At 46.7% G+C, this 12,202-nt stretch overlaps 2 protein-coding genes across 4 annotated transcripts in view; one reads left to right on the top strand and one right to left on the bottom strand.

Annotated features, from left to right (window-relative positions):
• Window positions 1-2,342, top strand: part of LOC144934617 (KAT8 regulatory NSL complex subunit 1-like) — a 44,044-nt gene extending 41,702 nt beyond the window's left edge. For all 3 annotated transcript variants that reach the window (XM_078860626.1, XM_078860627.1, XM_078860625.1), the window contains exons 13-14: window positions 172-373; window positions 879-2,342. In XM_078860626.1, coding sequence (XP_078716752.1) covers window positions 172-373; window positions 879-1,355 — 679 coding nt within the window. In that variant the 3' untranslated portion in view covers window positions 1,356-2,342. The remainder of the gene's footprint in view (window positions 1-171; window positions 374-878) is intronic.
• Window positions 2,343-4,301: 1,959 nt separating this feature from the next.
• Window positions 4,302-12,202, bottom strand: LOC144934618 (ribulose-phosphate 3-epimerase-like). Its single transcript, XM_078860628.1, has 6 exons — window positions 12,027-12,202; window positions 10,190-10,269; window positions 8,260-8,399; window positions 6,758-6,892; window positions 5,844-5,930; window positions 4,302-4,679 (listed from the first exon to the last, which is right to left on the bottom strand). Exons 1-6 carry the CDS (start codon window positions 12,149-12,151, stop codon window positions 4,557-4,559), a joined length of 690 nt encoding a protein of 229 aa, XP_078716754.1. The 5' UTR covers window positions 12,152-12,202; the 3' UTR covers window positions 4,302-4,556.

Here is a 12,202-nt window from a genome sequence, read left to right as displayed (position 1 = left end):
ATGGGGGGCTTTTTATAGTTACAATTAGCATCATCAGCCAGTTGCCAGAAACCTGGTTGCACGATCGCGTATTAAACGTTGGCCTTGCTGCGAGGGTGACATGCTCTCACCCACGCTGCCACGGCCCGACGCCTTGCCAATGCGTGCCTCTCTGCCGCTCCACACCCACAGATCTTTCAACAAGAGTACGTCGGAGGGGCGCTGCACGCCCCAGCCCCCGTCACCCGATGTGTCCGTGTCGGGAGGCGGCAGCAACCACCACACTGGGCTCAACGCAGAGCAGCACCGCTCCGCCGATCGGAGCCTCCGCGATTCCTTCTGCGAGTCCACGCGCTCCTCCACGCCGGATATGTGCTCCGAAGAAGTCTTCTTGGTACGTGTGCGCAAGCACGAGAGCGTGGCGTGCCGGTGACTAGCATTTAGCCTGCGGCGTGTGCCTTGCCTGTGTAACAGGTGTATCTTGGTTGGCTTGCCTGGATGAAATATCACTGAATTTGCTCTCCCTGATTGAACCTCATTCAGTTAGGTTCATTTGCAGCAAGTGTCCACTGGTTGTCCTGTAGCTGCACCCCACTGGGTAATCCTAGCCAGGGACACGCCCAGCACTTTGCAGTGTTGGACTGCGAAGAGGCGAGGGATGACTATTTGACTCCTGTTTGGCTCTGTCTCGCCATAAGGACTTTGGACAACATCCAGTGACACACGAGCCATCTCATTTTCCATCTAGCGGAGGCCTTTCCGTTACCAGCGGTGCGAGAAAGTCATTTGTCCTCCTTTAGCGATTTTCTTGCCACTAGTATTAAGGCACATACATTGGTAAGGTAAACAAGCCCAGTACATCGGCACTAATGGGCTGGCGTGTCTGCGTCTGCTTGCAGGTGGTGCAGCCTTGGGAGAAGAGAGCCTTCCCGTTGCGCGAACAAGAAGAGATCGCCCTGGCAGAGAGCGATTGCAACCACAGAGACGAGCGGCGCTCTGCCTCGCCCGCGCCTACACAGCAGTTCGATCGCCATCCGCCACCGCCGCCCACCGGCAACTCCGAGGAGCCCTCCGCTGCAGCGCCACCTCCGTGCGACACGGAGCGGGACGGCGCTGCGCCACCACCCAGGGAGGAGCGGAGGCCGGCGAAGCGCAGCTTGCGCTCCGCCTCCGCGCGGCAACCGCACGACCCCTCGGAGCCGCTGCACGACGGCAAAGCCACGGAGCCGAGGAGTCGCAGCGCGGCAGGCTCCTTGGGCTCGACGAGCGGCGACGATAATAATTACCACACGCCAAGCGGCCGCACGAGAGCGGGCGATGGGAAGTCACGGAACTCCATTGTGCTGAGGGCGGGGAGACGAACAAACTCGCACTGACGCCGGCCTCGCTTGTGTCTCTTTCTGTTGGGTTGTAACCGGCCTGCAAGGGAGCGACCGAGCAGCACCTGTACACAGCAGGCCTGTGCATGGCTCTCCTGTTCAATGACAATGATGTCGGCGTATGCTGCTGCTGCTGCTGTTTCTCTGGAATGATGGGGCTATCACGTTTGTAATGAAGCCGACGCGATGCACAATTTTAGGATTGTTTCCATGTATGAAAAGAAAAATGTACATTTGAAAAAATATAAATGTCAATACTGTGCAAATAAAAACGAGAAGTATAAAAATAAACGTTTCTCATCCAGTTTGAATTGCTTGGACGAACTTTTGAATAGCTCTTACTTGCCAAACTTTTGTTTAGACCAAGTATTTCACGTGTTGTCTGTCTCCTTCCATCGTTGTTGGGACTGGTGGGATGATGGGTGTTAAGGGGGTTTGAAATGTGCACTAAGTGTGTTAATGATCTATTTACCACAGCGTCTGTCCGCCTTGCTCTGCATATATCACAACAGGGATATCTGCCCTTTTGTATAATACGTAGAATAATCTTTCTTATTTTACTCAATAGGTGCAAGAATTGGTAATCTTTTGGAAGATATTTTTTAAAAATTGTCACTTGTTGTAGAAAAATCATTGCCTTTGTACATATGGAGTTTGCATTTGTACCCACATTAGATATGTAGGATATGTAATTGTTATGTATATATTATAACCTCCCTGTTCTCTCAGGGAGCCTGGCATTGTAACTTCTGTGACTTTACACCACCTGAATGTTCAGTATACAGTACTGTGCTTACAAAAATAATTAAAAACACCACGACTCTTAAAGCCATCTCTTGTTGGAGTTGTTCTTACAGTTTTTCTGCATGCATTCGATTAGCAATGGGCACACACACTCCTGTAAAGTAAATATGCAAAGCTTTGCAGAAACACAATTGGAGCAGCAAACAGCACCGTAGTTTACCCACGAGGACTTTAGGTATCCCAGGCTTACATTGATCAGCATTTTGCCATGTTTGTGCTTACATGGTAATGTTTTAAAAAATGTAGATATTCCAATGTAGGGATGTGCAGTTTTATATACAAACTATACACGTGGACTCAAAATGCTGACATTGACATGGAAGTATTTAGAACACGCCTGCACACAGGACATCCAATACCACATGGCCCTCCTGCCATTCTACTTGGCTGCAGCCCACTCAAGAGGAGCACGAGTCTCAAACTACTCTGTTATTGAGCTTCGAGCTTACGCCTGCAGACAAGTGTGGGTGTGCCCATAAGAGATCTCTAAAGCCTTGAGAACAGTCAGCCTCTCCCATCCACAGCTTAATACAACTCCACCTTGTACCAAGACTTCTGTCACCCAGTGAAATTTAAATTCTTCAACCTAAGCTTATTGTTCAGGAAACTAGCGTTTTAGATCAAGATGCATTGATGAGTGAACATGATCCGGTTAGCCTAAAGAGAGCATTGTTATATTTGCTCTAAGACCCATTCTCCAACAGTCATTTTTCAGAGCTCTCCATAGCAATACTCAAGGATGATCCATAGCAGGTTGCTCCATAGCATCCCTGATTATACTGGTAGGGACCTCCTGGTTCCACCAGCCCACAGGGGATTATTGTGTCAGTCCGTCGTGCATCCCAAAATGGGTGGTGAGGGGCTGGGTGGGGAGGGGCTGGTCACCCCGTGGTGCCCTTATAAAACTCAATGTTTAACCTACTCACGCCAGCTTGTGCCCGCCCTCACAGTCGGGCATATTTGCGGGATACACCACGCCGCCGTTGACCCTGGCCATTGACCGAGCAACCCAACGTTCCTACCAGCTCCCTCCACAGGAATGTATTTGCAGCACCACGAATGGCATCTCTTTGGGCCTAACGCAAGCAGTTTTGGAAAAACCAATTTTTTCATCAACATTTTTATTGATTAGTCACACCAGCTGTACTTATTAGGTTCATAGATTTCTCATCTGGTGTCGGCAGATGAACATCGAATTGGCTTGGAGAATTCACTGCCCATCTGAAAAGACCTGACAACTGTGCTGGAGGCTTCATACAAAACAGGTGATCACAGGTGTTGGGGGTACAGATATCTACACCACGGCATTGGCAGATTGCTGGTTTTTAGAGCAGTAACAAGTGGCAGGATCTGGAATAATGGGTTCATTTTTCCCCACACTGTTGTATTAATTCCATCGGGATGGAAAAAAAATTTGCATCTTGATAGCTTTAAATCGAAATTTTTGCCTTTCTAGACTGCAGGGATTCATATTCTTGGTTCTTTCGGTAAAGTCACGTAGAATGGAAATAATAAAATAATAAAAATATAACTATAAAATTCACGTTTCGATTGCAACTCAAGCAATCATCATCAGGTGTGAAAATCACAGCAAGAAAATTTAAAAAAAGTGCTGTGGTTTTCACACCTGATGACCATTGCTTGTGTTGCAATCAAAACGTGAGAATTTTATTGTTTTCTTTTTATTATTTCCCTTCTACATGACTTTACCGAAAGAACCAAGAATATGAAGCCAAAATAAAATTACAGAATTCAGGTTGCTGGCACCTGGTGTGGTTGTAATTTTTCAATATTTTATGAAACGAACAGCAGCACAACTCTTCACGTTGGAGAACAACCCACGGAAGAGGATATCATCGAACTAAAAAAAATCCCTTCAACTTTGGAAATTAGCAGTTATCACGGGTGATTTGTTACTGAAGGAGTAAAAATGTATCCGATTTTAATTCTGATGACCATGACAAGTGTTTTCCAGGTCAAGCAAATATTAGGCAAGTAGCAGACTGGCACACGACAGAGGCTGTATGTGTATTCATTCAGACAAGCTGAATTTAGATTCCATTGGACAATTAAATGAACATTGGCTAAAAAACAAAGAATGTAGTTAAATAAAGAAAATCACTCATTGAAAGACTCAAATAGCTTCAAATTCCTTTAGTCAAGTTTGCGTCACATCAATCCCGAAAATCAATATTTAATACTTTTATATTTCTACAATATCTGCCACTATGCTCCAAGCCGAAAGGAATGTACATTTGCAAATTCAGTTCGATTAAATTTAAGAACTAAAGTAAATTTATTTTCACGTATCAATTAGGAATGACTCGATAAATCGCGTTTGGCAGCCCAAGAGGAAGCCCGGCGCATGGCCCGGGTCATCGCGCGACTTGCCACTCATCGGTCGAGCATGTGCTTCACGATGGCCTCGTTCACCACGTCCCTCAGGTTCCTGATGACGGAGCGCGGGTCGTCGCTCTTCATGATCGCACTGCCCGACACAATCATGTTTGCTCCAGCCTGCAAGATGCACACATGTGCACACGTAGCGCATGCAGGTGCTCATCGCAGCCCAACGTCACACATTTGTCTTTAATACTTTATATCCAAGAACAATATATTCAGGGATGCTGCCATGGTTTAATTTGTACAGCCTTGTGGCTCCATTAGTTAAAATGTATCGATTGTAAATAATTGGCGAATTGTTAGACTGCCTAGTGAATGCCAAGTCAGGAAGTGGATCAAGATATCTCAAGGAAGAAGAAACGGACATCACCTACGGTCAGACCAAACATGGTCGTAATCCCAATATCATTACACAGCGAGTGAAGAAAGTGACAAAGGCTGAACCGGGCAGTTTACGCCGAATTGCAAATTGGCACCCATGTGGTACAGAAGACATCCGTACAGGAGGAATACAACGTGTGCAAATTGGGTACCCAAAATGACCATGAGGACCAACTTGAGGTGCGACGGCTGATTGTGGCACGACGAAACCAAGTCTGCCGCTTGAGCTTCAAGTCACAATTGCGGCAGCCTGTCAGCAGCGCTCGGGATTCCGTGAAGTTACAATTCCATGGCCTGATGATGCGTGGTAAGGTACACGATGATTACTGTTAACCATGTGCAGTACCTGGTACCCATTCGTAGGCCGAGTTAAGCCGAGGCCAAAGTAAGGTTCAGATATCGATTTAAAATATTGAACTAGAGTTGCACAGAATGTAGTGCAAAGTACTAATTACTAGGTATGTACAACTGCTTTCGCATCGTACGTAGCCAATATATAACCACACCTGAAATTGTACAAATAAAAAAAAGGCACTTCTAGCCATATTCATGCACAAATACAAAAATCTCCCACAGCCTGTAAAGGACTGTTGGAAGCAAATGCTGTTATAACGAGCACCTATGAAAGCCACCACAGCACAAGAAAGGCTGTTTGTGGAAAGCGCCAAGCCCAGCCACCTTTGCCTCCTCAACATTGACGTTTATACACTGCAATAAGTACTCATTTAAGGCCAAGTCAATCAAGAGGAGGCCCAGGACAGTTCAGATATTCAGACACAAGTCAGCAGGTTCGTAGCACAGTACACCAAAGCAACATGCAATCGTGTGCACGCACACAAACACACGCACAGGCGCACGCACAGGCGCACACACAGGCGCACACACGCCACCATGTACCTCTGCACACTTGTGGATTGTGTCGGGCCCCACGCCACCATCCACCTCGATGTCAAGAGACGGGAACTGGGAGCGAAGCCACTGCACCTGCGGACCAAGGGAAGCACGCCCACTAAATGAGAGAGAGCGCGAGTCCCCTGCCAACTAAATCTACTCGCTGCGGCAGGGCGGTGGCGCAGCGTTAACACACTCGTGCCTCGCAGCAACAAGCCCTTGGGTTTTGATTCCCGACTCTGGGCCCCATTCGGTGTGGAGTTTGCACGTCACCCCCCTGTTCTGCAAGAGTTACCACAGAGTTCTTCGAATTCCTCCCCCGTGCTAAACCGGACAATGTAGCTGGAACATGCCAATGCAGAAAGTTACCAGCCGATTATTAACTTGCATCAAACGTAACACCGCCCCCCCCCCCCCCCCCGTACTGCGAACACTTGGCAGGACCCCCTAAAAAAAGTCTTCACACTCTGTGAGGCTATCCTAGGTAAAGAAGTGTCAATGATAATACAAATCTCTACCTCTATATTTTACAAACTCCGGAGGCTACATAAAGCAAACGTCATGTATTACATTTTGAAACGAAAACAACGTACTGCACCCAGGCCATGTGTTGTATTTGCACTCATGCATTACTGCTCTCAAGTGGTATTATTATTCATAAACAAACGTCAACAAGGCAATAATAGGTTGTCAGATGGCATAATAATCGGAACATTGTAAGATAACTGGCAATCACCAGTTCATTTAGCCTATCTTCCTCGCGGGAAGAATAAAGAAAGCCTGCACTTCTCGCAAGATTGTTACATCTAAAGTTCTTAAAATTACATTCTACTTATGAATACACTTTGGGGAACTTCCAAATGCAAACATACAAGTGATGTTGTTATCTGGAGGGTGCAGGGTGTGCAGATGCTGCTCACCTTGGGCATCATATCTTCCATGAACGACTGCCCTCCAAAGCCAGGCTCCACAGTCATCACCAGCACCATATCCACCTGGGAAGCCCAGGGTGCCAGCTGCTGCACAGTGGTGCCTGGCTTGATGGCCAGACCCGCCTGTGAAGTAGCCCATACAACATTTCGTATGGTAGCCTCGACATTACATGCAAATTGCACCTCCTAGCAAAGACTTTCAGATAAAAATGTAGATTTTTTAATTGCCAATTTTGGTTCTTTTTCCAATTTTCGGATGATATACATTAAGTCTTCATGCTCACAAAAGTGATATTACCCGATGCCATGTGAGACCACGTTCGGTAGGAAAAGCACAGAAGTGATTTAATATTTGCGAGGCCACTTCGTGACGTCGTACTTTTGGACCTAGGTACAAAAAAAAAATGTTGGGAGTGGTCTGAAAAATGTGAACATCCAATTCCCTGCAAGGCAAAGCAACCAACGCTGATAGGCATGACTGCGTATGTGTGTATGGGGAACAGGAGTGTAGCGGTTAGCGCACTGCGCTACGAACCTGGCGACCCGGGTTCGTATCCTGCTCACGGCCAACACCGGTGACGATTATCTGAACCGGTCCTGGGTCTCCCCTAGGTCGACTCAGCCTCAAATAAATACCTGGTGCAATGTGTAAACATTGCCACTAGTCGGCCGGGCGTGGTGTTGGCCACCCACCCCCTCGTGTGTCGTGCCGGCCTTTATAGGTGCTCGCTAACAGCACTTGCCCCTACAGTCTGTTAAGGCTATAGGGGCGGGTTGGTTGCAGGCCAGTTTACTGCAAGCCCTTTGTCTGAACAGGGCTCAGCAGCCAGTGTGCAACCAATTGATTCCGGAGATGATTATAGGAACATTTAGACTCATCAAGTCACCCTGGTAATTTGGGTACCACTTTCACTGGGGTTTGTTTTGCTGCCCATGCACATTGAAAGTCGTTAGCAATTTGCAAAATTGGTTAGAGGATTTGTACGTGATTCTGCAACAACAAAAACATCTGGGCTGCGCATCAAAAAAAGAACACACTGCCCATGTGTGGACCATCGTGGTTAAAGTATTGGTTTAAACAGTAAATCATTTACAAATGAAACACTTTGCCAAAAAAACCAGACACATTTAGCAGAATCATAATTATGCCAACTTTAGTCTCGCAGAAATGCACACAGCACAGATCTGATAAAGCTGCACAACCCCTTACTCATCACGCTCCATCCCATTAATTTGGTTTGTGCCATATGCGCTGGGCGTCTGCCCGGTACAAAATAACAACTTACGCTTTTTAAGTAAATAACCCTTTATTACCGAACTCTCGTAGCAGACATCCACCAAGGTGGAAATGGTTATTTACAATCCTTTCATCCGTTTTGAAATTGTTCAAAGTGAAGATTTTTGGCTGTAGTTAGGGGACATTTTGTTGAAAGTTGAGTGCGTGAACATGGGTCAGCATGACCAGCTACAAGTGTGGATGAGCAGGGTACCTTCATGCCATTGTCACGGATGACCTTGATGAGTGGCCCAGGGCCCTGAATGGCCTCCAAGTGGAAAGTGTACTGGTTTGCTCCTGCTGCGGCCATGGGCTTTACCCACTGCTCTGGCCGGGCCACCATCATGTGCATGTCTAAACATGCCACACACACACAAACAACACAAAGACAAATATAGCCTCAACAGAACAAATATAGCCTCAACAGAATTTTGGGGCAAATGCTGTTAGCAAGCACCTATGAAGGCCGGCACAGCACATGAGGTGGTGGGTAGCCAGGACCATGCCTGACCACCTTTGTCTCCCTGCACCATACATAGCCAATCGATTAGCATCGTTGGCAACGTACGGGGCGAAAGAAGTTCAACATAACGCACACACAAATCAGACACCAAAAACATGCACACACCGCCATGAGTGTAATCAAGGACAAGGATCTCTCATTACATAGCCTACACAGGCCGATGTAGCCCAATCATTTTTTTTGTGGTGCCTGCGTCAGAAGTATGCCTGGACTGCAGTCCAGAAGGACACATTCTAGACAGCCACACTATCGCTATCACTCACAGGCCTGCATTGCCACAGTATATCTCACCAAACACTTGTGAGCTGATGTCATCACTCATTCTCCATGGTGCCGGTCCTATCTGGTGTTCTTCTCTGCTCTGGCTGCCATTATATTCCACCAGTCTCCTTGCTTGTGGCCATCATCCCTTGTCCTGAGCCAAGCCTACTTACTTGTCTTACCAGTCAATACGATGTCCCGGATTTGTGTTCGTTGCCTGCACCGTGTGTTCTACTTTCTTTCTCAGTGTAATTCCAAGCATGCGCTTCTCTACGATTCTTTGAAGCATGTATGCTTGATTTTATTTGTCAGAGTCCATGCCTTTGGTGCATATCATTGTAGATACCATGCAACGAAAGCACACATTGGTATGTAACTTTCATTAATCAATTCAGTTTTTCGCAAAGCACTCCATTCCCTTCTTGTTCTCTTTTTTTCACGAGAACAATCCTAACCTGCCTTCAACAATTGCCCTATTTGTATATTTTCTGCTGTGTTTTCCAATTGCATCTTTCCAAAAAAAATACAAAAAATTAAACATTTACATTACCTAAATGAATAACTTTAATTCCAGCACAGTGTTACCTTCCAAGCTTATGCGGAGATGGGCTGACCCGGTGCATCAGTTTTCTTAATAAAGCCCATTATTTCCAAAAAGATAAAATTTTGCCAATTCACAGCTTGCAATATGATTTACACAGAACTGCTTTTTGCTACATTACAAGTCACAATCCAATGCCACAGTATTTACCCTACAGCAAACAAGTAAATTGGAACAGCCTGGCATGTGATGTTTCTACGCAGCATGCAGATGCGGCCAACGAGTTGGCATGGCTCTGTAAGCAGTTTTTTGAGCTTTGAGAAATGGGATTTTTAAACTGGTTTTAATCTTCATGTTTCCCCAAAAACACCCGGTTACAGGCGGTACATGGTATTACCCAGGGAGGATAAACTATACGAACAAAACATCTACAGCATGTGAGAAAAATAACTATGGGAAAAACAAAGTCTCAGTTGAACAAACCAATGGAAACGTTCAAAGATAGTACAAAATAGATTGAGTGACTGTGGAATTACGAAGAAAACCATTGATCGTGGTGGCCTCTGTAGGCCTTTTGTCCATTGCATGCTTCGCAGACTCGGTTTTGACATCACCGCGTGATGTTATAATTTCCAGTCGTACGCTTCCCTCGTATTCCAGTGGCGAGCCAAAAAAAATCAATGACACGTATTGTTTAAACGCCGCCCTTGTTCCAGTTAAGGTCAGCGGGTGAGAGGGCCCGATTCAGGTCACGAGAGTGCAGGCAGGCGAGGGGGGACTCCATGTGGGGATCAAAAGGCATAAGCTGCTGCCACCTACCAAAGAAGGGCTCTGTTCCCAGCGACTTGCGTAGACTCTCCACCACAGGGTGGCCAAACGTCAGGTTGGGCACGAAATGCCTGCAAGTGAGATGGTAGGGGGTAAACAAGACACGAGAGCTCTCACATGCTGGCCCACAGCACTCCTGCTTTGAGCAGATAAGGAGTGCCAGCACACACACACACCTTTAATTATGAAGACACATTGTGGGCGCATGAAAGGATCACCATTCACAGGGTGCAATAATGTAGCAGGCTTAAGCAAGCAGAATATAAACGAGTTATACCAAGTCTCGTACAACTATAATATAAACAAAGTACAGTTCATGTCAACGTCGATGAGGATGGATATTGACACCAAATAATATGCATCTTGATCCAATATGAACCCCTTTGCTAAATCAGTCAATAACCCAGTTATTAAAATCAAAGTAAAATAATTTGTGACATTTAAAATGATAATATTTATCCAATGTCCACAAAACACCCATATAGTATGTTGTGGTTGCTGGCATTGCAGCGATAGATATGGATAATGTTTTCGAGATTTGCATTTCAATGACAACACGTATTATTTACAAATCAAATACAACAATCATATACACAGCGAGGAATTCTCCATAAATTCTAAAAAAGGTATTTAGGAGAAACCAATGTTGATCACCAATTCAATACTCTTTGGTTCTTTCGGTAAAGTCACGTACATGAAAAAAAAATGAAAATAACTAAATTAAATCACGACGTTTCGGAGGCAACACAAGCTTCCGTAATTAGGTGGAACAGCCACAGCAAAATTACTCAAACAACACAGCTGACATTCTACAACCAAACTGCCTTATAAATAAAAAAAAAACGTGTAATTGCAAGCAAAACTAAACGTTTGACTGTGTTATGGGTCTAAAGCAGAACAATTTTCACTGTAATCTGGATTCTCAGCCACATGTCGTTCTCAACACTGCCGCCTCGTGGCCGGCAGACCTACAGCACCTGGCAAGCCTGTGGTCACCCATCCAAACAGCACGCAGGCTCGAAGCGGAGAGCTTGGAGAGGAGTAACAAGCGGACTGCCGTTGGCTTGAGTTCTGCACAGGCTCAGCAATGTTGGCATGAACTCCGATGCCATTTGCAACATTGTTAAGTAACGCATTGTACACAGAGCTCGCTTCTAAACCCACCACGCACTGAACAAGTGCGATGTGGTGATCCTCAGATGTGGGCCAACGAAGGCGGACTGGGCAAATGGCGCTCCGGTCATTGTCAGTGAAGGCCGCGCGGGCTGCGAACAGCTCCCACCACCACCACCACCATCATCGTCACCACCACCACCATGATCATCGCCACCATCATCATCATCGCCGCCACCACCATCATCATCATCGCCACCACCATCATCATCATCATCGCCACCACCATCATCATCATCATCGCCACCACCATCATCATCATCATCGCCACCACCATCATCAGCATCATCGCCGCCAATCACCACAGTTTCGTGCTTCCCCCGCACCTCCGATTGGCACAGTTGGCTACGTACGGTGCGAAAGAAGTTCAACTTATAGTACATACCTCAAACAACTTATAGTACATACCTCAAACAACTGGCCGTTATAAACCACTCAAGACTACCACAACTACATCCTCCTCGTCACAACCATCTTCACTCAAATCATCAACCACCATCACCATACTCCACAATCACCATCATCACCATACTCCACCATCACAGATGACATCATCACCATACTCCATCACCACCACCAACCACGACCACCGTCAACAACGAGGGCACCGCCACCTCTTCCCACGCTCGCCTCACCACCATCGCCACGAACCCACCCGTCCATGACGTCCAGGTGCAGGTAGTCGGCGCCGCACTCGAGCATGCGCCGGCATTCGGCCGCCAGGCAGCCGAGGTCGCTGTTGAGGATGGAGGGGCCCACGCGCGCCGAGTAGGCGGCCATGGTGGAGTCGCGGCCGCCCCACGCGCGCCTCCCCCCCTATAAGCCCCGCCT

This window comes from Lampetra fluviatilis, chromosome 10, assembly GCF_964198595.1.
Source record: "Lampetra fluviatilis chromosome 10, kcLamFluv1.1, whole genome shotgun sequence".
Lineage (NCBI taxonomy): Eukaryota > Metazoa > Chordata > Hyperoartia > Petromyzontiformes > Petromyzontidae > Lampetra > Lampetra fluviatilis.
The sequence above is the reverse complement of the archived record's forward strand: the minus strand, read 5'-3'. Positions and strand labels throughout refer to the sequence as shown.